General features: G+C 55.5%; 3 protein-coding genes across 4 annotated transcripts; all 3 read right to left on the reverse strand.

The window, feature by feature from the left end:
* Positions 1 to 152: 152 nt before the first annotated feature.
* Positions 153 to 3,511, reverse strand: YPEL3 (yippee like 3). The gene is made up of 5 exons (XM_081819770.1): positions 3,380 to 3,511; positions 2,508 to 2,690; positions 2,361 to 2,404; positions 2,039 to 2,147; positions 153 to 637 (listed from the first exon to the last, which is right to left on the reverse strand). Exons 2-5 carry the CDS (start codon positions 2,622 to 2,624, stop codon positions 548 to 550), a joined length of 360 nt encoding a protein of 119 aa, XP_081675896.1. The 5' UTR covers positions 2,625 to 2,690; positions 3,380 to 3,511; the 3' UTR covers positions 153 to 547.
* A 1,206-nt stretch (positions 3,512 to 4,717) lies between these two features.
* On the reverse strand, positions 4,718 to 10,731 carry GDPD3 (glycerophosphodiester phosphodiesterase domain containing 3). The gene is made up of 10 exons (XM_006750199.3): positions 10,058 to 10,731; positions 9,777 to 9,819; positions 9,380 to 9,515; positions 9,245 to 9,290; positions 8,980 to 9,098; positions 8,801 to 8,890; positions 8,274 to 8,407; positions 6,684 to 6,743; positions 6,530 to 6,581; positions 4,718 to 4,919 (listed from the first exon to the last, which is right to left on the reverse strand). The coding sequence occupies exons 1-10, from the start codon at positions 10,194 to 10,196 to the stop codon at positions 4,782 to 4,784; spliced, it is 957 nt and encodes a 318-aa protein (XP_006750262.1). The 5' UTR covers positions 10,197 to 10,731; the 3' UTR covers positions 4,718 to 4,781.
* Positions 10,732 to 10,872: 141 nt separating this feature from the next.
* On the reverse strand, positions 10,873 to 17,643 carry MAPK3 (mitogen-activated protein kinase 3). Of its 2 annotated transcripts, XR_014145276.1 has the most exons (10): positions 17,442 to 17,643; positions 16,215 to 16,397; positions 14,011 to 14,200; positions 13,716 to 13,832; positions 13,316 to 13,430; positions 12,821 to 12,952; positions 12,544 to 12,653; positions 12,298 to 12,452; positions 11,774 to 11,833; positions 10,873 to 11,467 (listed from the first exon to the last, which is right to left on the reverse strand). XR_014145276.1 is itself a non-coding variant. In XM_031021478.2 (9 exons), exons 1-8 carry the CDS (start codon positions 17,609 to 17,611, stop codon positions 12,330 to 12,332), a joined length of 1,140 nt encoding a protein of 379 aa, XP_030877338.2. In that variant the 5' UTR covers positions 17,612 to 17,643; the 3' UTR covers positions 10,873 to 11,467; positions 12,298 to 12,329. The 2 variants fall into 2 exon arrangements, 1 of the variants encoding a protein (XP_030877338.2); XM_031021478.2 differs by lacking the exon at positions 11,774 to 11,833.
* Between the last annotated feature and the right edge of the window lie 7,478 nt (positions 17,644 to 25,121).

A 25,121-nucleotide genomic window follows, 5' to 3' on the forward strand; every position in this document is an offset into this window, starting at 1 on the left:
TGGGTCTCAGGGTTGAGCCCCCGGCGCGCAGACTCCCGGCTTTGACCGCAGTGCCTACCCCACGGCCTGTGGGGCCCAGAAAAGAACAGGTCTACAGAGGCAGGAATCTGCATTTGAGTCCCCCTTTCCCGGATTCCACGTGAGCCTGGGGCTGTCTCCACTCCATTGTTTTATTATGTACAAACGCTACAGAACGAGGGGAGCAGACACGCGTGGGGTAAGAGGGGCCCGGTGGGAGGAGTTCACAGGGCAGACGGCGCACCGGGGCCAGGGGAGCAGCACACGGGCCATATCTATAGGGCAGGTGGGGCAGGAAGGGGTTAAAAACGAGATCCAAGCCAGCCAGATCGCAGGGAGGTGCGGGGGTGTCGTCCACCTTCTGATCGCCCCCCAAGGTCACAGTGCATGCAATAAAATATATGTACAGGAGCTGGATCCTTCCTCTGCAGGGGCCCTGAGGGTCCAGAGCTCCCTTCTCGTGGAGGGAAGCCAGTGGCGCCCCCTGGCGGCCAGGCCGGGCTCGAGCCACATGCGGCAGGAGCAGGGGTCAGTCCCAGCCGTTGTCTTTGATCATGTGGTTGAGTTCAATGATGTACTTCCCCTCTTTGTACTTCTGGCTGCTCTCGAAGGCCTGTTCCTGAAAAGAGGGGAGAAGACATCATCCCTGGAGCAAAGGCTTTACCAAAAGGGATCGGGGTTGGGGAGCAGGTATGACTGGCCCCCTTTTACATATAACGAAACTGTGCAGAGAAGCCCGACCACCTGGCCACAAGACACAGAGCTGGTAAATGACAGAGCCAAGTTTCTCACTAATGGGACAGACCGAACTCTCTGAATTACTGGTACTTTTTAAGTACTAATGTTGGCTCCAACAGAGAGGGTATGGAAGTTTCTAAAAGATCCAGGGATTACAGACTGGTAGCTAAAGACCAGCTTTGACCTATGCAATGTGTTTTGTTTGGCCAGCAGAGAGTTTAGTAAAAATAACTTTAAAATACCAAAATATAGGTGGGCCAGGCTCATTCCAGTTTGTCACAGACTGCCCCCTCCCTCCCCAGAGCTATGTTGCCCCTTTTGCAGACCCACAGGATCTTGGCCCTGCAAACACTTGAGTTTTTGACCTCTGGATCAGGCCATCTCTTTATTTGACAGAGGTCCAGAGAGGTTGAGCCACCCATCTGCGGACACAGAGCAAATCTGTGGCAAGGCCAAGGGTGAACTCGGGTTAGGGCAGCCGGCCTGGGGCATCCACCCCACAGAGGCACCACAGTTCCAAGTGATGCCCGAGGAGTCCTGGCCCTTGCCGTTTCCCAAGAGCATCTCCTCTTGCCGCATCTAATCTGATCCCCGTAACAATTCTGGGTGCCAGGTGGTGGCTTTCTCCTCCACTGCCTGATAAGGAAATGAGACTCAGGGTAGTGAAATCAGACCCTGGACAGCAGCTGTGGCAATGAGGGCAGTGAAAAGGAGGCTCATGGACCCAAGCTCCATGTTGCTGTGGGGTCTTCGGCAACTTCTCTGAACCTCTGAATGGCAGTGGAAGCTGGCCGTCAAGGATGTGGAGTTAAAAACAAACAAAACACACAACCAGGATTCTGGTCCCTATGCTGTTCCTTACAGTTGTGTGACCTTGGGAAAGTTACCTAACATCTCTGGGCCTTCTTTTCTTCTGTGAAGTGGAGTTAATAATAGATTCTACCCACAGGATTGTTGTAACGACGGAATGAGATAATGTGTGCCAAGCACACACAAACAGTGCATGGCCCAAAAGCCCTCAATAAATGGTCATTCTGATGGTGGCCTCATCTCTAAGATGGGGATGCATGTGTCTGTGAGGAGAGCGATGGGTGGAGAGACAAGTTCTGGAAGCCCTTGCAGGATGTGACAGAAGACAGCATGGCCAGGGGATGAAAAGACAGTCTGACTTGTGGGAGCTGGGCCTGTGCACTCTGAAAGATGACCACATGACTCCTTGTGAGGAGGAGGTGATGTGAGGTTGGGTCAAAGGGTAGCCTGGGGTCAGAGGTTACAGACTCACATATTTCCAGCCCAAAGTCGTCTTGCAGTTCTCGCAGTGGATGTCAGCGACAGCATGGAGGCCTGTCAGCAGCACCCGCTCCTCGGCTGGCCCGCAGCCCACGTTCACCCTGCGGGGACATGGGGGCAGTCCCAGGGAGGGTCCTGCCATCGCAAAGCCCCCCTCTAGCTTGTATCCAACTGTGTCTGTCCTTAGCAGCCAAGAGAAGGGCCATCACATCTTCCAACGTGAATCAGGGGACTCTGGGAGTCTCAGCATGAAGCCAGGGGTTACAGGTCACAACGGAGATCAGGGAAAGAAAGAAGGGGGACCGAATACTCACACAGAGTTGAAGAGGTAGGCACGCCCCTGACTGCCCTGGAAGGACTAAAGGGTGGAAGGGAGAAAGGAAGGGAGTCAGGGCTGTTGGTGGAGAGTTGCCAGGCAGCCCTTCCAGCCTCTCATTCCAGTCCCACCACGACCTGGTTACCTTGGAGATGAGGTCGTCGTGGTTGGCCAGGTGAGCGCGGCAGTGGGCACAGCTGTACCTCCGGTGACAATCATCCAAGTAGGCCTGAAACGTCTTGGGCTTTGAAATCCGCACCATGGCGGGGGCCGGGGGCAGTGGCCCCACGCGGGGAGCAGCCCACGGGGAGCAGAGGGAGCCCAGTGCCTGCCAGGGAGGGAGTGAGCGGGCTGTCAGGCCCCGGGGCCACATACATGCGGGCACACCCAGGGCCATGGGGACTCTGTCACACTTGGCTGCTGTCTCTTCTCCCCAGAGCCACCAGCTTCTCCAGGGGCCAAAGCCAGCTCAGTTTTGACTCACTGAGGAGGCCTCAAGTTGCATCATGGGGAAACTGAGGCTTGGAGGAGCCTGAGGTGAGTCACCCATCCACTTCCGGCCTCACCCCTGCTGACCTGGCTACTGAAGCTGGAGGAAGGGGTTTTAGAGTGGATGAGCTGTCAGTTCTGGTTTAGGGGGAAGTATGGAGGAATTAGGAACTGGATGGTCCTCAGGTCCTTAGGACCTCACCTGAACTGCCAAGGGCGGGGCTGGGGGGAACGCGGCTCCACTTGAGGTACAGGGAGTTCACCTGGGGAGAGGGTTCCTCACCTGGAGAAGGCAGAGGCCCTCATGCCTCTGGAGGGTCACCTAGGAGGGGAGGGGCTCTTACCTGGGGGGGCGCCGAGGCCTTGTCTGTGCAGAGGGGCTCTTACCTGCATCGCGGAGCCTTACCTGAGACCCCGGGGCTCACCTGGGGCGCGGGGCTGGGGGGCGGGCGCCGGGAGAAGGGGGCAGTCCTCGCTGGCGGGGCGGGGGCGCGGGGCGACGCGCAGCCCTGACGATGCGGGCCTCACCTCGCCTGGGCGCGCGGGGGCCGGGTCCGCCGGGGTGGCCTGGCCTGGGAGTGGGGGGCGCTCCTGGTGGGCGCCGTCCCCCCCGGCCCGGGTTCGCAGCCGCCGCGACTTGTTTACACCGAGACCAGCTGCTGCCGCCGCTGCGGCGGGAGGGGGAGGGGGCCGGCCTCCGGTCCCGGCGGTCGCCGTGGCCAATCGGCGCGCCGCATGCAAATGAGGGGGCGCGTCACACAGCGGCCAGCGCAGGCCCGGGCTGCCCTTCCCCCTGCTCCCCGCTCGGGCCGGCCCGGAAATGCGGCTGCGGCCGTAACCCAGCCCGCCGGCCCCGCGGGCCCGGGGCCCGCCGCGCGTCTGGCCTCCCGCCGTCCCCGAAGGGGCCCGGCTCTGCGGTGCCAGACCTGGCGCGAGGTTAGGAGGGGGATGGTGTCTGGACGCACGCTCCCGGGGAAATAAGAGTCATGATTATCGCGTTCAACCACCGCCCGTGCCCCACTCTTAATCCCCGCAGCAATCCTATGAGGCGGCTCTTGCTATTGTTCCCATTTTACGGGGGAGCAGAGGTCAAAGAGGTCCAGCAGCTCTCCCGAGGAGAGGTTATCCAGCTGGGAAGAGGCAAAGTCGGGATTCACTTTGGTCGGATTCCACGGTCTTTGCACTGGCAAAAGGCATCAGGGAAAGGCTCTTGGCACAGAAGAGCTAACGGTACCCATCCGCGTTAGGCCTCTGGGAGCCAAAGCCTCGGAACAAGCCGGTTCCTACTGTTGAGCATCACCTCTTCAAAGGCAGCCTCCTTTGATGCCCTTGCCTCTGCAGGCACGGTTAGTTTACACAGGCTTCTACCCTACTAGGCTCGTCTTATTGTCTGCAGTGGCCGCTGGATGCAGCCTGGCCTAGAGTGGTCAGCAAATGTTGGTAAAATGCGATTTGGTCAGTGAGTAAGGTACTAGGTCTGGAGAGGGCTGAGGAGTTTGGGGGGGCTTCTGGCTTAGATCTGGGGCAGCAGATGGGCACCAAGGACTCAGCCTCTGCAGCCCACGGGGCCAGATGAAGTCCCTTGCTGTGTGCCTGGCGCTCTTCATGGCCTCAGGAGAATGGAACCTGTGGCTCTGAAGGGGCAGGAGGCCTTGCTCCTTGCTGCAAGGGACATTCCTGAGGAGAGTGGAGGCCAGGATGGCATGGGGTGTGGCACTACTCTGGGTCTGGAATGTAGTGGAACCAGTGGGTCAGGCTGCTTAGGGCCTCAAACTCTGGCCCCAAGCTGGCCTCTTCTGCCCTCAGTTGCCATCTTTGCAGTAGGCTAGGATCTCCTCCCACCCGTGTCCCCCAGACACCAAGATGTGACTCAAAAGAAGATGTTTATTGGGGAAGAGACATAGAGGAGAGGGTGAGGGCCTCCGGGCTTTCAGAAGACCCGAGCAGCTCCTCCACGGTTGTCCAGGTAGCGCCTCAGGATTGTAGGGTAATCAGTTATGACGCCGGTGGCCCCCAGGCCGTAGGCTGCTTCAAAATCCGACTCTTCGTTGAGGCACCAAAAGATCACCTGAGTGGGGACGGAGGGGCTGATAGTTTCACACAATTTACCTGGAACTGCCCCTTGCATCTCGATGGTGGGAGCTCTCCTCCCCTGTGGAGACCTCCCAGCAGTGGGATGCTGGGGCGGATTGTTGGATCGCCAGGAATTTTGCGAGCTGGTTATTAAACACAGCCATTATGAAATACTAAATTATATAAACTTGTAATTCAGTAAATGATCTTAAAAACGACGGTAATAAATACTCAAAACTCTTCTGTTCCTCATTATTTTACTACCTGTTACTATTACCCACGCTCTGGAGGTTAGTCACATCTGTTGCATGTGTCAGGTGGAAATACTACCCAAACTCTGTGCTCCATGACTTCATGTTAGCTGCCTGAAATCGGACAAGGTGAGAGTACATACACCAGGGAAATCACCTGCTGCTCAGACCCAAGCCCCTTTTCCTCTCCTCTGCAAAGCTGGCTGAGGAGCATCTCCCAGCCTGCCCAGGTCTGCTGCTTCTCTGGGTCTTCCCTGTTGCCGGAGCCTCTCTTGTGGGCGTGGCGGTGGGGAGAGATGGTATTGGTACCCTGGGCAAGTCACCAGACCTCTCGGTTTCTTAATGTGACAAATGGGAATGATGGTCCAAAGCTGAGTGGTGGTGAAGACCCTCGGAGTCGGGGCGCTCATCTGAAGGAGGTGTGTCATCCGCGTGCCTCACTCACCCCCACGTCCAGGCCGTGGAGTCCCAGCCTGTCCGCTAACTCCTCCACCCATCCCCCTGCTTGCCCCCTACGCCCGACACCTGGCAGTGACAGCACATGGTGGCCAGAGTGACCCTTAACGAGGTCACCCAACTGGATCAGGCCTCTCCCCTGCTTCAGAGCCTCGAAAGCTTCCCTCCCTCTAGGCTGAAGTCCCGGCTCCTTGCTGACGCTCACAGGCTGCCTGCCTCAGCCTCCGCCGCCTTCTCCAGTGCCGCGCCCCCCCCAGCCACTTCCTCCACACTGCAGCCTGCTGGAACCCCGCTCAGTGCCTCCGCTCAGGGCCTGCCCTGGCCTCTGGCTCCTCCCGGCCCTCCCACACGCTGAGCCTCCTGCCGGAGATGCTCTCCCTTTCCTCTCCTCACTTCTTCCAGAAGGCCTCCTCTGACCCTGCAGACCACGGCTGTTTCCTTTCTGTCCACTGGGTGCCCCGTGATTGTCTGCCTCACTTCCTGCCTCTGCCCCTGCTTTGATAGTACGTTCCCTGGTCCCGCGGGGCCTGCAACGCAGTGTGTTCTCAACAAAGCTCTGCGAACTAAATGACCTGGTCAAAGTGGGTGTCCAGGGGAGGGGCGGGGAGTAGACTGGGCTGGTTTTTCCCTCCTCTGGTCCTTCCCCAGCCTCGTTAACCCTCTCATCAGGAAATAAGTAGGTTCAATACATCATCATCATAACGGCTAGGACTCATCAAACCGTTAGGAAGTACTAGTCAAATATACCATTACCCCCACTTCACAGATTGAGAGACTGAGACTCTCAGGTGATCTGCCAGGTCACCCGGTTAGCTGGTGGCAGAGCTGTGACCGGGACGCTGTGCTAGGCCCGCATTGCGAACCACCACTTGCTGAGGGGGTGGCGGTCAAGCCTCACCTGCACTCCTCGCTGTTCCAGGTGTTGGATCAGACTCTTCCTCATGATTAACCTGGTGGGGAGGGGGTTGGCAGAGGCCATGATGAGAGGGGAGGAAGCAGGGTAGTGGGAAGTCTCCATGGGCACACGCCACCCAGCAATCTTGCCCGCTCACCATTTGGAAACCACAGCTGCCAGCTTGTTCAGCCCAGAGCAGGAAAATGGGAAGTAGGTCCTGCAGAGAGGTGGTGGCATGGTCAGTCCTCTGCGTCTCACTCTGTCGCAGGGGTGGGGTGGTAGTGACTCCTGACCAGTGTCATCCTGGCCCCTCTAGAAGAATCTTTGCAGGTGCCCAGATGAACAAGTCTCCTGTCGTTCCGTGAGAGTCTACTCCCACATCCGTGCCTCCATACTCGGAGAGTGGGCCCCCCCGCCGCCCCGCCGTTTTACAGAAGAGGAAACTCAGTTTGGGAGAGCCGAAGTGACCTGCCCAAGGTGTCACAGCACATCTGTGGTGGGGCCAGGGCCGAGACCAGGACCCAGCTTGACTGTCAAGCTGGACGCACAATCTGAAGGTCCCATGGTTGGGCCCGACCTGCCTCCTGCGGCCGGACAAGGCTCAACGGGTCTGCTACTTGCCCTGATTGGCCCACTTCAGGGATGACTTTGGAGGCCCTTTATAATGTCCCAGCGCAGGCTCTGGAGTCAGACCCAGGCAAACCTGGGCCTGCACTTCTAGCTGTGTGGCCTGGGGCAAATTCCAGGGCCTCTCTGAGCCTCAGATTCTCCATGGGTACTGTGGGGGTCACGATTCCTGTAACTTCTGGGTTGCTGCAAGGTAAAGCCCTAATCAACTAAAGGATGTGAAGACACTTTGCAAACCCTGTATAAAAAGTTATGTACAGGGGCGCCTGGGTGGCTCAGACGGTTAGGCGTCTGCCTTCGGCTAAGGTCATGATCTCAGGGTCCTGGGATCGAGCCCCGCATGGGGCTTCCTGCTCAGCGGGGAGTCTGCTTCTCCCTCTCCCTCTGCCTGCCACTCCCCCTGCTTGTACTCACTCTCTCTCTAATAAAAAAAAAAAAAGTTATGTACGCAAAGTTCTGTAGTCTAATGATATCTTTGTAGCAAGGGATTGTGGGGGCTGGCTGGGAGCCTCCCTCGGGACAACAGCGGGGAGAAGAAAGCGCTGGAGCTGCCACAGAGTTCTCAGAAAGCGAAGGGAGGGGCCGGGCTTAAGAGCTGGCGAAGTATCCAGATTCCTGATACTTTACCCAGCTGTTACTTTGTTAATCCTGGTCTCCCAGCAGGAGAAAGCTTGCTTTTCCTTTTGAGAATCAGAGAATGATACTATAATTGATTAATATTTGTCTCCCAGCCAGACTGTGAACTCACGGGGGGGCCTTACCCCACCCACATCTTACTTACTAGTATAACTGCACCTGGAACAGAGTAGTCACTCAATAAATGTTTGTTGGATGAATGGATGAATAAATGAATAAAATGAATACTTTGTCCTAAAACTCCATCCACATCAACACACATCTGCATAGAGTTTCAAGGGGTTTGTGGCCCCCCCCATGGTATTCATGAATGCTCGCTGAGAACCAGTGTCTTCAGAGGACCCTGGGGGTCATCCTTGAGGATGGCCAGGGAGCTGGGGACCCTGCATCATGGGGCTTGAGGTGGGGGGGTCTTTATCTGAGGACAGAAGCATCTGGGGGACCGGGGGAGGATGCAGAAGGGAAACAGGGACGCTGTGAGTACCTGTTGATGGTGGTGGGCAGGAAGCAGATGAAAAACCTCTCGGGGATGTGGACAAAGGGCAGCAACCCCACATAATAGAGCAGCACCAACCACAATCCTCGGCTTATCGTGAAGGCGAACGGCATCTCGGGGTTCTGGGAGGCAAGGGGAAGTGAGAAGGGGGTCAGTCTGCTTCTGGGAAAGCAGAGCGGAGCCTCAGGCTGCAGGGGGAATAGTGCTGGACATAGAGGAAGCGCTACCACCACAGTATCAAAGCTGTGATCTTGGCCCAGTGTTTAGGCCTAACTGCACCACCCTCCCCGCCGCCAGTTCCCACCAGCACGCCTTTGCTCACACTTTCCCCGGTTCCCATCAGCACACCTTTGCTCACACTTTCCCCAGCACCTCTCCTCTCCAAATCCTCCCCTTTGAGACCCTGCTCGGGGCCAGTTCCTCCACGACCCCCCAGACCTGTCCAGCCTCGGCCCCTAGAGCCTCCAGCTCCTGGGAGGAGGGGCCGCTGGACCAGGGAAGGCACCCGGACTCACGGCAGCCCTGCACTTCTTCATGATTGAGCTCTTCTCTGAGGCCCAGATGGTGATTTCATTGCGGTCAAAGTGCCTCACCAGGCCTGCTACCTGGAGGAGGAGGAGGGGGAGGAGATGAAGGGGGGCGTCAGGCCTCTCTCCAGCCCCAGGCCCCCGGCCACCCCTGCCCGTAGTCCCACCTTGTTAATGAGCTCTTCGTTTACTGATTTGACCTCCACACTCACGGGCATCCGAGGGAACCTCCGGAACACGTCCTCCAGGCTCACCATGCGCCGGTCTGTCCCGTGTGCAAAGTGGCCTGGGTGGATTGTGCAAGAGGGATCAGAGGGGTATGGATGGGGTGGGGTGGGAACCCAGCGGGGGGAGGGGGGAACAGAGTCCCAGAGGAGAAGAGAGGGCAGGAGGCTGAGGCCATTACCCCACTCGGTGAGGTCACGCTCTCACCTGGTGAGAAGTAAACCTCCAGCTCCTCTTTGCAGAGGGGCAGCTCCTGGGGAGAAAGGGGGCACGTCACCAGGAAGCACGCGTGGAGGCACGGTGGCTCTCTGGGTACGGTGGGGGGGCCAGGGTGAGGCCCACCTCAAAGTCCAGGCTGCTCACATCCCTGTTCACGCCTGACAGGCGAGACAGGTTCTCGTCGTGGGACACCACCACCACGCCATCCCGGGTCAGCCGGCAGTCGAGCTCCAGGAAGTCGGATCGCTGGGCCACGGAGCTATGGGAGTGAAGGTCAGTGCGGGGTCGGGGCGGGGAGGGGGGGCCCGGGGAAAGGGGCAGGCCAGACCACAGGGCGGTGGGGAGGTTGAGGGGGGCGTGGGGCAGAATTCACGGTAGGATGTGCAGGCTCTGCGCTGCACACCTCCAGGAGGCCCCAGGCACTCGAACTAGGAAGGGAGTGGCACCCCCTGGTGTCACACAGTGCACGACTGGGACGACCTCAAGCGGGCAGCTTGGGGTGGCAGGTGCATGCACTCACTTCTCCATGGCCTCCATGGTGTGTTCCAGCCGCTCCCCGGATCCTGTGCGGGGCAGCTGGGTGGGTCCCAGGGGCCTGGCCTGCCCCTTCGCTCCTCACCCCCTGCCTCTTCTTCCCCCTTCCACATCCCCCCCTGCCACCCTGCTCTCCTCCCTCGGGCTCTGCCCTCGAACGGCCTGCCGCCTGGACCTCTCCTGCTGCCGTCCGCCCTGGTACCTTGCGCCCCGACTCCACCCTCCGTAGCCGCCATCACCATCCTCCCTTTCGGGCGGCCAGCTCACCTGCCCGGTGGGCCCCCAGGCGCGGCAGGAAGGCTGGCGCCCAGGGCGTGTGCAGCAGGCGAGGCCGGCGCAGGAAGAAGACGGAGAGCATGACATAGCTGCCCAGGGCAGGCAGTGCATAGTACAGCACGGGGCTCATGGCCACGCTGCCTCTCCGGGGCTCCCGCTGTGTGAGCCCCGACGTTCCTGAGGGACTGTGCGGCCTCTGCTGACAGCCTGGCCGGTGTAGGCTGGTTCTGCCACTGGTCGCCACCACACCCCTGGGACCTGCTGAGCCTGCTCCTGGCCTGGGGCCAGGCTGCAGGGCTCAGCTGGGGATGGGGGAGAGGCAAGAGGAGAGGCTTCCGGCAGCCCTGGCTCTCCCACCTCTGCACCCTTCCCAGACCCCAGCACCCCTGCTCCCCGTGGCCACGCTGCGGGAAACAAGCCTGCCACCACCCCCGGGTCGGCTACAACCTCCCCTTCCTCCCGCGGGTGCTTGTGGCTGGGGTATACAACACGCCACCCTGAGCCATTTCCAGAGAATCCGGGGGTGTGGAGGATGCCCCTGAGTCAGCCCCGAAACACCCCCAGCCAGTTCGACGGGAAGCCATTAGGGAGGGGAGAGGACAGTGACTAAGGGGAAAATTGACCCCACTGTGTCTAGGAGTCTGGCGCTCCTGACAATCCCATCTTCAGCCCTGGCCAGCTGGGGAGCCAGAGGTCACCAGGACTGGGTAAAGCCACACAGCTGGGAAGTGGCTGGGCAGGTGCGTCGGTCCTCAAAGCCACGGTTAGGGTGGGGGCGTCGGCGGACACAGACAGAACCAGGGCCATCATATACACATCTCTATATTTATATATTAGATACAGGCACAGGGTGGGTGGGGGCACCAGGCTCTCCTCGTGCCCCCCACTCCACTTCTGTTCACCCACATACAGAGGCAGCAGGGGTGTTAGACGTGGCAGCTTTGGGGGAGGGGGCTTAGGCCTGGGCCCTGCTCCTCAGGGGTACTAGCCCTTGGGCCTTAGGAAAATTCCTTTCAGGGAAAATGGGGTGGGGTTTTAATGGGTCAGGGCTTGCCCCGAGTCCCTACTCAGGATCCCGCATCCCCCCACTGCCCTTCAGTAGGTCCCGGGGCAGCCAGGGCCCTTCCATTCCAGAACTACCAGAGACTGGGATAGCTGGGGTAGACGAAGGCAAGCAGCAGAGGGCAATTTGCTTTGGGGCCACCCAAGCCCCTCGGGTCCTGGGAGGGGAGGCGGGGCGGAGGGAGCCTTGGCCTGCTGGATCAGGAGGCCAGAGCGAAGCCGGGGAGGGTGGCCAGGCGCGCCCTCTGCCCTGCCGGGGGCCGCCGGGGGGGTTCTGGGCGGGGCGCAGTGTCCATTTCCTAACAGTCCGGCAGGGGAGGGGCAGGCAGGAGGCAGGGCCTAAACAAAAGGGCAGGCGGAAAGGCACCATTAGCACCCACCAGAGGACCTGCCAGAGCCCTGACCTCCATCTCCCTCATCTCATCCTCACGGCTGCCGGGGATGGGCCTTGTCCTCCCTAACTGTACGTGCGGGGAGCCCCAGTGCCTATCTCAGGGTCCAGCTGGAGGGCGGAATGAGTTAATGCACATGAAGCCCTAAGAACAGTGCTTAGGGCTCTGTGTTTGCTCTTGTCCTCAGGGCTCTCCCCGGGAAACTGAGGCACAGAGAGCTGAGAGGTCTTGCACAATGTCACACGGCTCTTACTAAGTGTCAGGGCTGGAGCTGGAGCGCAGGTGTGTCTGCCTTCCTTCCGTCGGGCTGCAGCTGGCCGGGAGGACGGAAAAGAGACTCGAGGAAGGACAGCTGTGTGGGCGGGTGTGCGAACCACTGACCCGGGCACCAGGTGGGAGGGGACTTGGCATCTGGGTCAGGCTGGGGACTGCTGGCTCCTCCCAAAGCAATTACTGCCCCACCTGCCTCTCTGCCCACATCAGGGAGCCAAAACCTGGCTCTGGTCCTCAGATCGGGGAGAGGGGCCCTCTGGCCACGGGGACCGGAGGGTGCAGGGGTGCAGGGTGTTGCCAGGTGGGAGACCTTCGGGGCTGGGGGAGAGGAAGCGGATGTGAAGGACTGGTGGCCCACAGGTCCATGGCCTGGGCAGGCTCCAGCCCTTCTGTTGCCACCATGCAGCTGCCTCGTGGGCGTGAACAAGCCTGTGACTGTATGGAGGTGTGCTGGGCACACTGGTATCGGGGTGAATCTGTGTGTGGGCAGTGGGGAGCACTCACCAGGCCCCAAGGAACAGAGGTGTCTGTCCAGATTAGGGGGCCTCCAGTGCCCCAGGCTGGAAGCGGGCTGTCTCCTGGAAGATGAGCTCCTTCAGCCGTTCCTTGGGTAGATCATCCAGCTCCATGTCGAAGGTGAAAGGCTCCTCAGCCACTGGCTGGGGTGGCAAAGAAATCAGGCTCAGGCCGGGTACGAGGGACGCCTACCCGTCACCTACCCGCCAGCCCCGCTGCTGGTGGCTGGCCCACCTCATCTGTTGGGTCGTAGTACTGCTCCAAGTAGGGGTGAGCCAGTGCTTCTTCCACTGTGATCCGTTTGTTGGGGTTAAAGGTCAACATCCGGTCTAGCAGGTCAAGGGCTAGGTAAGGGCAGGAGTAAGGGGTCAAAGAGAAGGCTGGAGGAGCTCCCAGAAGCATCGCTTTGCTTCTCGTGCCCAGGGTCCTGTCTATTCAGGCAGCTGCTTGGCTCATGTACCCTCCTCTGCACCGAGTTTTTATCCGGTATTGGCCCCCATGTCTCTCTCACCTTTGGAGTCTGACTTGGGAAAAAGCTTGGCCCAGGCCACCTTGGTCTTGGAGGGCAGAGACTGCAGGTAGTTTCGGGCCTTCATATTGATGATACAATTCAAGTCCTCCTGGGATGGAGAGCCCAGGATACCTGTGGGTAAGGCAGGTGCCTTGGTGAGAGTGCTCCTCTCCCTTCTGGGAACAGAAGGAACCCAAAACAAGAGTCCCCACCAATGAGCTCCAAGCCCTGACAGTTATCTACCAGCCAATACTATGGTGATGACGGGCAAGGGATCTAGATGTGGGCAGCCACAGGTTCAAATCCTGATGTGAGCACTTCCCAAGTGTGGGGTGTAGCCTTGGCTTCTCCCATCTCTCCAGTGAAGACTGTGTCTATATCTCATTGAAATACCATGAGATGCTGCAGGGACTCCACACATGGTGGTACCCTCGCTATAAAGAAACCTCACCTCCCACTAGTCTCCCTCCCACTTAGCGGGCCAGGCCCCCTCACCCAGAATGTGGTTGAGCTGGTCCAGGTAGTGCTTGCCAGGGAAGATGGGCCGGTTGGAGAGCATCTCAGCCAGAATGCAGCCCACAGACCAGATGTCGATGGACTTGGTGTAGCCCTGGGGAGGAGGAGAAAGCAGTGGGCTCCTGGGCCAGCCTCAACAGGGCCCTGCCGTCTGGGCCAAACCACGACTCCAATCTAGACTGGATACCAGCAGGGAGGAAGAGGGCAGAGGCCTGGAGGACCTAATGCTCAGCCTCCTCCCAGAGCCTAAAAACCGGAGTCATGTGACAAGGCCTGGAGGCAGACGTCCTGGATCATGGGGGTCATGCCTGGCTCAGAGGTAGCTCCAGGGCTTTCTGGGACTTGGCCCCTTCCCTTCAGGGGTGGGTGGCCCCCCTACCTTAGAGTTAAGCATGATTTCTGGAGCCCGGTACCAGCGTGTGGCCACATATTCTGTCAGGAAGCCAGTGTGGTCATGCTCAGGATCGGCAATCCGGGCCAGGCCAAAATCGCAGATCTGGAAGCCAACCCAGGCCGCTAAGCTCGCTGCTCCAGGCCCAATGCCCGAGCAGTCATATCACCATGCCACTGCCCACACTGTTCCCTTTGCTTGTGAGGTTCTACTCAAGGGGGCTACTGGTCGCCTAGAAGCCCCAGACCCGTGGGAGGAGGGGATGGGCACCCAATCCTCTGACCTTAAGGTCGCAGGTGGTGTTGATGAGCAGGTTAGAGGGCTTTAAATCCCGGTGGAGCACGTTGGCTGAGTGGATATACTTGAGGCCCCGCAAGATCTGGTAGAGGAAGTAGCAAACATGGTCGTTGCTCAGCTGCTGGCTTTTCAGCAACTTGTAGAGGTCTGTCTCCATCAGGTCCTGCACGATGTAGCTGAGGATGGCACCGGAGACCCCCCGGGCGGGGGCGGCAGGGGGCACTTGGTTAAGAAGAACAGGCTCTGGTGGCTGGGCTTCCCGTCCCCTTCCAGCCAGTGGCCCTAAGACTCAGAACATCTGCCAACCCATCTCATGAGCTGCACAAGGCCCAGACTCAGCAGGCGGGCTCAGGGCCTCTGCTGCATCTCAGCAGGCGGCCCTGAACAGAAGTACTTCAATTCTGTGGCCTCAGTTTCCCTACTGGGAAAGCAGGGATAATAAACTGCAGGAGGCAAGAGAGCTTCCCAGTGAAGAGCAATAGCTCTGGGGTTTAGCCTGCTGGTGTCTGAACCTCCCCCCCCAACTCCACTGCTCATTGGCCTTATGACCTCAACCCGTCTGCACCTCCATTTCCTCCTGTGCAAAGTAGGGGAAAGAGTGGTTCTGTAGAGAGTAGTTACGAAGATTCAGTGAGATGACCCGCGTAAATCAGCCAGCCCAGCCCAGAGCTTGGCACGTTGTAAGTGCTCAGCAAACATGAATACTGTTGCTATTATAAATGCCTGAGCCACATGGCTGCTGAGAGGGTTAAATGAGATAGTGCGAACACCATCTGGTGTGCAATAAATGTTTGCTTAAAAATAAATGCCTGCCTTATGGGAATGGTTTGGGCAAGACAAATGAGGAGACGCTCCCAACAGCACGCTCCTCCTCAAAGAGTGCTTGGCCATACATCAGAAGATAGAGTAAATGTCCTTTTGTATTTTAAGAGAAAACAAAGATTAAACATACGTTAAGTAAATAAATAAATAAATAAATAAATGCCATTTGGTGGGTCTCTGAAAGAATAAGTCAGCACTGTCTTTTAGGAATCAGCCTCGAAAGGGCCTTCTGAAGACATCTGGACCAATCCTGCTGTTTTAGAGGTGAGGAGGCCCACCCAGCAAGACGCAGTGACTTGCTTAAGGTCACACGGCGAGCTGGGGGCGAGTGTGGAGATTTCCTGCCCACAGCTTGTGGTGGGGGCTGCAGACAGTGCAGCACAAATCCCCACGTCTGGGTGGAGAACTGGGACTGCCTGGGGGAGGGTGGGGTGGGGAGAGGTGATGGGTGCTATAAGCCACTACCCACAGGGCCTGGCAGGAAGTGGATGGCAAGCTCGGGAAGCAATGCGGGGTGCCGGGGTAGGGGGAAGAGGGCAACAAAAGCAAGGCTGTCCCTCCCTGGGCAAAGTGCAAGTCCACAGGTGACTGGGGTGAGGCTCTGAGCAGGAAGTGCCAGAGAAGGGACATCTGGGGGAGGGTAGGAGGAGGTAGCAAGAGCCGCGCCTGATTTTAGGCTTTCTGAGCCTCAGTCTCCTCATCTTTGAAATGGAGCTGGGGAGACCCATCTCCTACAGCAGCTGGGAGGGAGAATAAGAAAGGCCAAAGCGCCCCCGCCTCAGGCACCCTGCTGGGCGGGAAGCCTGCTTCTCCCTCTCCAACTCCCCCTGCTTGTGTTCCCTCTCTTGCTGTGTCTCTCTGTCAAATAAATAAATAAAATCTTAAAAAAAAAAAAAAAAAGGAAATGCCAAAGCACTTGACATGCACTGCACCTCACTCATAGTAGGCCCTCAAAAACGGGCAGTTTTCTTCCTCTCTGCCTTCCTGACAGTCTGGGGACCGAGAGAGGAAAGAATCATCGTCTGTTAAACAAGAACTGACTGTGGGCAGAGGCTGGGTCATGTCACAGAACTGCAGATGTCAAAAGACAAAGCTCCCATAGAGCCCAACCCTCCCCCCGCCCCAATGAGGCACAGCACGGAGAACAGACTCGCCCAAGGCCACACAGCCTGGCTGCAGCAGGCCAGGATTCACCTCAGGCCTCCCAGCCCTCTTACACCCTGTGGTCTCTTTTCTGCTGGAAAGTTTCATTTACTGGGTTTGTTTTGGAGTGTGGCAGGGAAGAAGGAAACAGAAAGCAAGCCAGCGTTCTCCCAGCCCAGCTCTGAGGCCGGGCCTGGCCAGCCATCTGGCCAAGGTGAAGGATACACATCCCTCATGGCTTCCAGGGTGGGTGCCCGCAGAATGTCCCGAATGCCAATGACGTTCTCGTGGCGGAAGCGCAGCAAGATCTGGATCTCTCGCAGTGTGCGCTGGCAGTAGGTCTGATGTTCGAAGGGGCTGATTTTCTTGATGGCCACGCGAATCTTGCGCACGTGGTCGTAAGCTGAGCTGAGAGGGCCAGAGAGGTATTTGTTGGTGTGGCCTTACAGAGGGGGAGCCCAGGCCTGGCGGCCCCACCCAGGCCTGAGCAGGGAGGGGAGGGAGCAGGAGGGGACTCTGGCCAAGTCATAAACAATGCTGGTTCCTTCCTGCTGTGAAGGCCTGGGATCTCCAGGGAGAAAGCTGGGGACCGGCCAGGCAGCCCTTCAGTGACTTCACAAACAGAGGAAGAGACTGACCGCTCACTGACTTCCCCTCTCCTCAACCCTGTCCATTCTAGTTGCCCTGACCTCTCATCCTCCCCTCTCCAGGATGGGCTCCCTCATCCCAAGACAGGTCCGAGGAGTGGGCAGTGAGTGGAGGCCGGGCAGTGAGGCAGATACATTGAGGAGGGAGTGAGGAGGGACGGGAAAGAAGGGATGAGGAGGGCACCTGTGTTAGGGCGAGGCGCCTGGGCGGGAGAGCTGTTCCCAGATGAACAAAGGCCCAGAGCACACAGTGGGGATGAGAGAGCTCACAGACCCCTCCTCAAAGTTGCAAGGACACACTCCTGGACCCCTCGTGGCTCACTGGGCCCCTGGCCCCAGGCCCAAAGCCCTGCCCCACCCTGCCCAGCCCTGAGCTCTGCTCTTCTCTCCCAAACTCCTTGGCAGGCCTCGCTGGGAAAATCCAAGGCATCCTCTCCCCAGAGGAGGGTCCTTCACTCGGTCCTCACTAAGGATATCACCTCCCTAAGAATACTTAGTGTCTCCGCCTCATCCCGTGTCCGTAGGGTCCCCAAGGGCCCCACAGCTCCCCCGCATACACTCAGATGTCCCTCCCCTCATTACGGAATGGTCGCTTCTAGGGCCTCCAAGCCCCCTCCCCTTAGAACGTACGAGGAGGCGCCGCTCCCCGAGAAAGCACCCCAAGGCCCCCTCCGTGGGACGCCCCCCTGCCTCGTGAAGCCCCCGCCTCCTCAGGACACTGGGACTCGCCCCGGCCCAGAAGGCACTCATCGTCCCTCCGGGGCCCCCACCCCCACGAGCCCCCTCCCCCGGAACGCCCCCTCACCTGACCATGCCGTACGCGCCCTCGCCGATGTAATGCAGCTCCGTGTAGCGGGGGCCCACGTCGAACGGCTGCCCCTTCACTACCTCCACCTCCCCCGAGACCCCCGGGCCGACCCCATCAGCTCCCCGGGGCTCCCCGCCCCCGCCCCCCTGAGCCGCCGCCGCCGCCATCTCCACTCCTCCCCTCCGGCCCGCCCGCCCGCCTCCCCCCGGCGGCCCCGCCCGAGGCCCCGCCCCTTCCCGCCCGCCCCGCCACCAGCGGAGCGGTGCGCGCCAGGCCCCGCCCCCGCGCGCCCCCGCGCGCCCCCGCGCCCCGCCACGTGACCTGCGCCCGCGCGCGCCCGGTTCACGCTCTGCTGCTGCCGCCGTGGTCCCCGGCCCCCGCCCGCTCCGGTTGCTCCAGGCAGCCTAGGGGCTCCCGGGGCGATGGGGAGACGGTCCACACCCTCCCGTCGAATGCAGAGCAGCCGGCAGGGCCGCCCGGTGACCTTCCCCAGAGCCACCCAGCAAGTGTGTGCGGGAGCTGGGACCGGGACAGAGTCGCTTGGCCTCCCCACACCCCAGCTCTGCTGCGGCCCGAGTTGTGGCCCGGGGCTTGAGATGGAACCCCAAGGGAACCCTCACCAGCCCTCTGGAGTGTGGCCTCCCTGAGCCAGGCCCGGCCCGATGATAAAGCGGTCCCATCCGTATTTCCCAATAGCGTGGGAGATGGCTTCTTCACAGATGTGGCCTGCCTTTCACAGATGAGGCCACTGAATGAAGCCTGAGCTGGGGCTGGTGACTTAGAGCTGGAGAACCCACAGGTGCAGACTCCCAGCCTGCTGGCTTTCTGACAGAGACCTGCAAGACTGGGCTAGGGACTTGGCCTCTGCCAGCAACCTGACAGTGCCCGAAGTGAGGACAGATAACCTCAGCCCACTTTCCGTGGAACTGCAGCAGAAAGGCCAGGAAGCTGCCTGCAGTGTTGATTAGGTTTGGCTAAAATACACTATCAGGCTTTTCTCAAAAACAGCAAAATAGGTAACGTTTTTGTCGTCGCGGACCTGGCAAAACTGGAATCCTGACAAGATCATCATCTTTTGATTGGGTACTAGACTTCGTAGTTTACACCATACTTGGACCAGCTGAGTTTCTTCCCTAGGACAACCCCACAGTATAGGTGTCATCTGATTTTCTTAGGATGAGCAGGGGCCACATCTGTCTTACTGTATCTCCCCCCCCACCCCCACCCCTCGGGGCCTGGCACTCAGAACATTCAGATTTTTGACTGGATGAATCAAATTTTACAGACGGGGAATCTGAATTGGGGAGTTGAGACTCAAAATGGTATCTTCTGACACAGAGGCAGAGGCTCTTTTTAATTCCATTCAATCTCCCAGAATCACAGACTGTTAACACCGAGGAAAGGGCCCTCAGAGGCCATCCAGTCCATCCCCCTCACTTCACAGAGAAGTTGTGAGCTGGAAGCTTCACAAAACACATCTCCTAGGCTTCAGTAATAATCACGTTGTTGGTTTTTTGTGTTTTGTTTTGTTTTATTTTGTTCTTTAAATCCCTTAGAAGCTGGGAGTAGATCCTTATATGCATTACAGATCAGGAGACCAAATGGAACAGTAATTATGATTCTGAAATTGCTCATAATTAGATCTACAGTCAGGCACTCTAATTTAGATTAATGAGACCAAGTTGCTGGTTCCCAATAGCCTACAAGTCAGTGAAGGTTTAAAAAGATGCCAATTAGATAAATGTTTCGGGTTTTTTGTTTTGTTTTGTTTTCATTTTGTTTTTAGTTATTCATTTGATAAGCTATTGAGTAGCACTGTGTGCAAAGCTCTGAGCTAGGCACTGTGGCTGATGAAAGACTACTATATGGTTGTGAATTAGTGGTTAAGGGCAAGAACTCTCTGGATTTCCTGGGTTAGAATCCCATCTTTACCACTTACTCGCTCTGTTACCCTGGACAGATTACCCTCTGGTCTCTCTCCCCATGGAGTTTCTAATCTATTGAAGAGAAAAGGTGCACATACATAAATCAATGTAATACAAGATAGATGGATGTCATATGTGGTGTGTGAGCTCAGGGCTGGTGAGATCACTCTTTTTTAGAGAAGCGAGGAGGGAGTTAAGGAGGAGATAGCATTTGCATGATGGAAAAAGAAGTAGGGTTTGGGAAGGTCGGCATAGAGGGAAGGTATCAAGAAGGAGGAGCAGCGTGAGTCCCTGGCATGGAGGCAGAGCCTGATTTGTCCAGTATAAAGGATTAAAGGGAGTTCAGGCTGGAGAGGCAGCTTGGGGCTTCCATTCAGGCAGGGAGTTTGCAAGTTACGCAGTAAGCAGTAAAAGCCTTTGAGGGACTTTCGCCAGATCATTTTGCAACTGTGGGAGAATATAATGACTCAGAAAAAGCACCATGGAGTTCAGCATGGAGCCGGGTTTTCTGAGCGGACCGGGTTCCCTGGCAAAGGAAAGGCCGGTGCATCAGGAGTGGTGGCTGCCCCATCAAGCTGCTGCTGTCTGTTTCAGAGGCGTGTGACTCAGACTCCCCTCTAGTGGCTGAGGCTGGTACTTCCTTGGGATTTTTTAGTCTATTTCAGAGACTGATACTCAACTAATAAAAGCTGAACAGCTATTCTGCACCAGGCACTTTTATGTACTTTGTCTTCCGTCATCCTCACAGCAGCCATATGGAGTAAATACTATGAACGTTTAACAGAAAAAAAAAAAACCCAGAAGCTTACTGAACTACTGAGTTGGAAGGAGCTGTCGGAATCATTTTCTCCATCGGACAGTACATTTCCTCACAGCTCACTGCACTGTTAAGAGTTTTTCTAACGGCTGCCACTGGCTTAGTTCTAGCCTCTGGATCTACCCAGACTAAGGCTTAACCCAATTCTTATCTTTGATGTCAAGGTCACAAGAGAGGCCAGTGGGTAGTTTGCCCAGGGTAACAAGTGAGTAACATCTGAAGAGCACAAGTCAGCATTCCCATTTCAACCACCTCAACCTGTCAGCACAACCCGAGAAGGCAGCAAATGGGTAGGAACAAGGGTCAGAATGCATTTATAATTTATGGGGCGCCTGGGTGGCTCAGTTGGTTAAGCGTCTGCCTTCGGCTCAGGTCATGATCCCGGGGTCCTGGGATCGAGCCCTGCATTGGGCTCCTTACTTAGTGGGGAGTCTGCTTCTCCCTCTGCCCCTCCCCCTGCTTGTACTCTCTCTCTCTTAAAAATAAAATCTTTTAAAAAATAATTTATGAAGATTTAAGAACTGACCATTTTTTTAAACCCAAAAAACCTCTGATACAGTTTTTGTTTTGCTTTGTTTTCATCACTTCTTCCTGTCTTAGAGATGAGCTCTACTCAAACATCTCTCCTCTGGCATAACCATTCTGCAGATGACCCCTTCTCTGAAATATTTTATTTATTTTTTTAAAGATTTTATTTATTTATTTGAGAGAGAGAGAAGGAGAGACAGCGAGAGAGTACAAGTGGGGAGGAGAGGGACAAGTGGGCTCCCTGCAGAGCAAGGAGCCCGATGCAGGGCTCGGTCCCAGGACCTTGGGATCATGACCTGAGCTGAAGGCAGACGCTTAACCGACTGAGCCACCCAGGTGCCCCTATTTTATTTCATTTTATTTTATTTTACTTTATTTTATTTTATTTATTTGAGAGAGAGAACCTGTGCTCAAGGGGGTGGGGGAGTAGGCTCGATCTCACAACCCTGAGATCATGACCTGAGCCAAAACCAAGAGTTGGACCCTCAACCAACCGACTGAGCCACCCGGGTGTGGTCAGCACTGCCTGCCCCGCTGGACTCCTTTCTCTATAGCGTTACCCTTGGTTATGTCATACTCCAGTGGTATCAACTGTTTCCTTTATGTAAATCTCTGCCCTTAGTTACTGCCTTTCTCCTTGGTTCCAGTTGCAAAGTTTCAGTGTTTTCTGGACAACTTCACCTGGAGGCTTGCAGATGCTTTCACATCCAGTGAAATTTGTCCTTTTTACTTCAAACCTGTTTGTCTTCCAGACTCTACTTGCTGCACTTCCACCACCAGTCTCAGCGTCGGACCCTGTCATGTCAAGTTTGTCTAGCCAACTCCTTGCCATTTTATTTTATTTTTATTTTTTATTTTTTATTTTTTAAAAAAGATTTTATTTATTTGTCAGAGAGAGAGAGCACAAGCAGAGGGAGGGAGAGGGAAAATCAGTCTTCCCGTGGAGCAGGGAGCCCGATGCGGGGCTCGATCCCAGGACCCTGGGATCATGACCTGAGCCGAGGGCAGACGCTTAACGACTGAGCCACCCAGGCGTCCCACTCCTTGCCATTTTATTGTCATCATAGTTCCTGAGGCCATCATTGCTACCACGGCTCAAACCCTAATTGCATATTTTAATTTCTTTTCCTTTTAACTTTTTTAGGTAATTTCATAATCGATGATAAGTTACCAAAAAGCTGCAAAAATATTTCAAAGAATTTCTGTATACCCCTTCATCAACATTCCCTAAATGTTAACGTTTTGAATAAACAGTGCAATTATTAAAATCAAGACATTAACATCAGTAGAGTTCACCTATAGTTTTTTTTTTTTTTTTCTTTCAAATTTTGCCAATTGTCCCACGAATCTGGTTCAGGATCCAATTCAGGATCACATGTTGTGTTCAGTTGTTATGATTCCTTCACCTCCTTTAATCTGGAAAATTTCCTTAGTCTTTTTTTTTTTTTTGGTCTTTCATGACCTTGACACTTTGGAAGACTACAAGCCAGTTATTTTATAGACTGTCCCTCAGTTTGGGTTTGTCTTATGTTTCCTTGTGATTCCTCATTTCACTTGGCCTTCACCATTGTGTTGTCCCATATACCGTTGTACTGACGAGTCTCCTTTCTTCAGCCCTTATGAGGTTTGTATTAAGCAGGAATCTTTCAGTAGCAAGAGGTCAAAGCCCCAGCTCAAACCGACTTAAACAAGAGGGGAAATTCGTTGGCTTCCTGAAAAGTTTAGAGGTAGATTTTAAGGTGCAGTTGGCTCCAGGGACTCAATAGCATTAGGATTTTGGTCCCAGCCCTAAGCTCTGCCTTCTTCTGAACTGGTTCCATTTTCAGCTGGTTCCTCTCATGGTATCAAGAGTACCAGCAGTTCCAGATTTATGTCTGATTTTTTCCCCCAGTAACTCCAGGAGAGGGAAAAGCTTACCTCTGTCTGTCTCTGTGTCCTTGTCACTAAAACCCCAGATTTGACTCCCATTGGTTCTGGTTTTGTTTGGAGCCTCTACGAATCCCTAAACCCATCAATGTGGAATTGGGGGTTTAGTCATCTCTACCTGTGTGACATGAACTAGACGGGGAAAGGGATGGTTGGTTTCCCACGGAAAATCAGGGTGCTAGCCCCAAAAAAGCACTGACCAGGCAAAACAGCAGTGTCCAGTACAATGTTTCTGATTAGAAATTCATTCATTCATTCATTTATGTATTTATTTATTTATTTTATTTATTTTTTTTTAAAAGATTTTATTTATTTATTTGAGACAGAGAATGAGAGACAGAGAGCATGAGAGGGAGGAGGGTCAGAGGGAGAAGCAGACTCCCTGCCAAGCAGGGAGCCCGATGTGGGACTCGATCCTGGGACTCCAGGATCATGACCTGAGCCGAAGGCAGTCGCTTAACCAACTGAGCCACCCAGGCGCCCTATGTATTTATTTATTTTAAATTTAAATTCAATGTAGTATACCTTGGCTAATTGATTAAAAATTCTTTTTTTTTTTTAAGATTTTATTTATTTGAGAGAGAGGCACAGCGAGAGAGGGAACACAAGCAGGGGGAGAGGCAGAGGGAGAAGCAGGCTTCTGGCCAAGCAGGGAGCCCGATGCGGGGCCCGATCCCAGGACCCTGGGATCATGACCTGAGCCAAAGGCAGACGCTTAACGACTGAGCCACCCAGGCGCCCCTGATTAGAAATTCTTAATTCCTCCCATTAACTACCAAATAAAGTCCAAATTCCTTGACCAACTTCCAAGGTTCTACTCAGTTTGATCCCAATCTATCTTTTTGGACTCATTTTCTAGCTGAACCTTTTGCTCTAGCCAAACTGGACTGGGACCTGGCCTGCGTACCGTACGCATTCCTGCTTCGGCACCTCTTCTCACTCTCTTTCTGCTCTATGGATGCTCCTTCCTTGACATGGGTTTTTCAGTAAAAGGAATTCTTTCCCGTTCCAGAATTAGCTCAAATACTACCCTCTTATGAGGTGTTTCCTGGTATCCGCCACTTGCATACTTCTTATGTCTTTGAGCAGACGTCAGATTTGTCTTATATTTATTTATGTCCTCGTCCTGCCCTCCCTAGTAAGTCATAAAACGTCCTGAAGCCCACGCAGCTGGCGTCTTCACTTTTAAATCCTCTCCAGTGTCGTGGCGCCTGGGTGGCTCAGTCGTTAAGCGTCTGCCCTCGGCTCAGGTCATGATCCCAGGGTCCTGGGATCGAGCCCCGCGTCGGGCTCCCTGCTCAGCGGGAAGCCTGCTTCTCCCTCTCCCACTCCCCTTGCTTGTGTTCCCTCTCTCGCTGTGTCTCTCTGTCAAATAAATAAATAAAATCTTTAAAAAAAAAAAAAATCCTCTCCAGTGTCAAGTAGTGTTTTGCTCTCAATCGATATTTGTTGAAATGAGGGACCTGAACGGTGTCCATAGCCTTCATCAGCTGGGATAGCGCCTTTCTAGATGAGCTCAGGGTTGACTGTGTTCCTGTTAAAATGCGGCATCCAAAATAGAATGCCGTTTTCTATATGCAGCTTAACCAGTGGGAGTGCAGTGAGAGTATTGCCTCCCTTGTATTGGGCCAATATTTTATTTTCTTCCACACAGAGCCTTTCCCTGAACCCCCAGTCTGAAATATCGGCTCTTCATAGGCCTCCCTCGCGGTGTTCTTTTCTCGCGTGGAACTTGCTGCAATTTGTCATTGCAGGTTCATTTGTGAGGGGATGGAGTGCAGTGATGGGTCGGGTGGGGGCTATAGGGGTCCCTTCTCTTTCTGCTTCTGTGAATTTACTTCCCAGAACTGTGGAGAGATGAGGCATACTCCTATTACCTGTAGAAGCTTGGATTATATGATTTCAACACGCATTTACTGACTTCGTTTGTGCTGGGGAGGTGGAGGGGGGGCGATGGCTAAATTGGAGGGGGGAACCGAGTGCCTCCCAAGGGCTAGTTTTGTTTGGGAGGTACATGATCATATTTGATTTTCACACTTGCCTTGTGAGGTAGATGTTGGCCTTTTGCTCCACACCATACACGGGATGAGTGTCAGGCCTGGGACTCAAACCCCACGTCTCTTTGGCTCCAGACTGGAGGCTGCAAACAGGTGGCCCAAGGCCGTATGCAGCCTGCCAATGAAGAGTGCCGGGCCCACAGTGTGTTGCGTTCCTTTAATTTGAAAACCAGAGCAAACAAAAACACACATTCTGGAATCCAGCTGCCCAAGTTTGAATCCTGTCACCACTTACCTGTTTAACTTCGTCCTCAGTCTTTGTCATCTGGAAAAGAGGATCTAGTACTTTTTTTTCACAGGAATGCCGAGATTTAAATGCTTTTATGTACGAACCTGGGTGAGTGGCACAACTTTCCAAAACTTTGGTTTTATCAAATGCCAATTTGGGATGATAAATTGATGCTGTTGACTTCACCAAGTTGGT

This window comes from Leptonychotes weddellii, chromosome 5, assembly GCF_054177405.1.
Source record: "Leptonychotes weddellii isolate Sample4059 chromosome 5, ASM5417740v2, whole genome shotgun sequence".
NCBI lineage: Eukaryota > Metazoa > Chordata > Mammalia > Carnivora > Phocidae > Leptonychotes > Leptonychotes weddellii.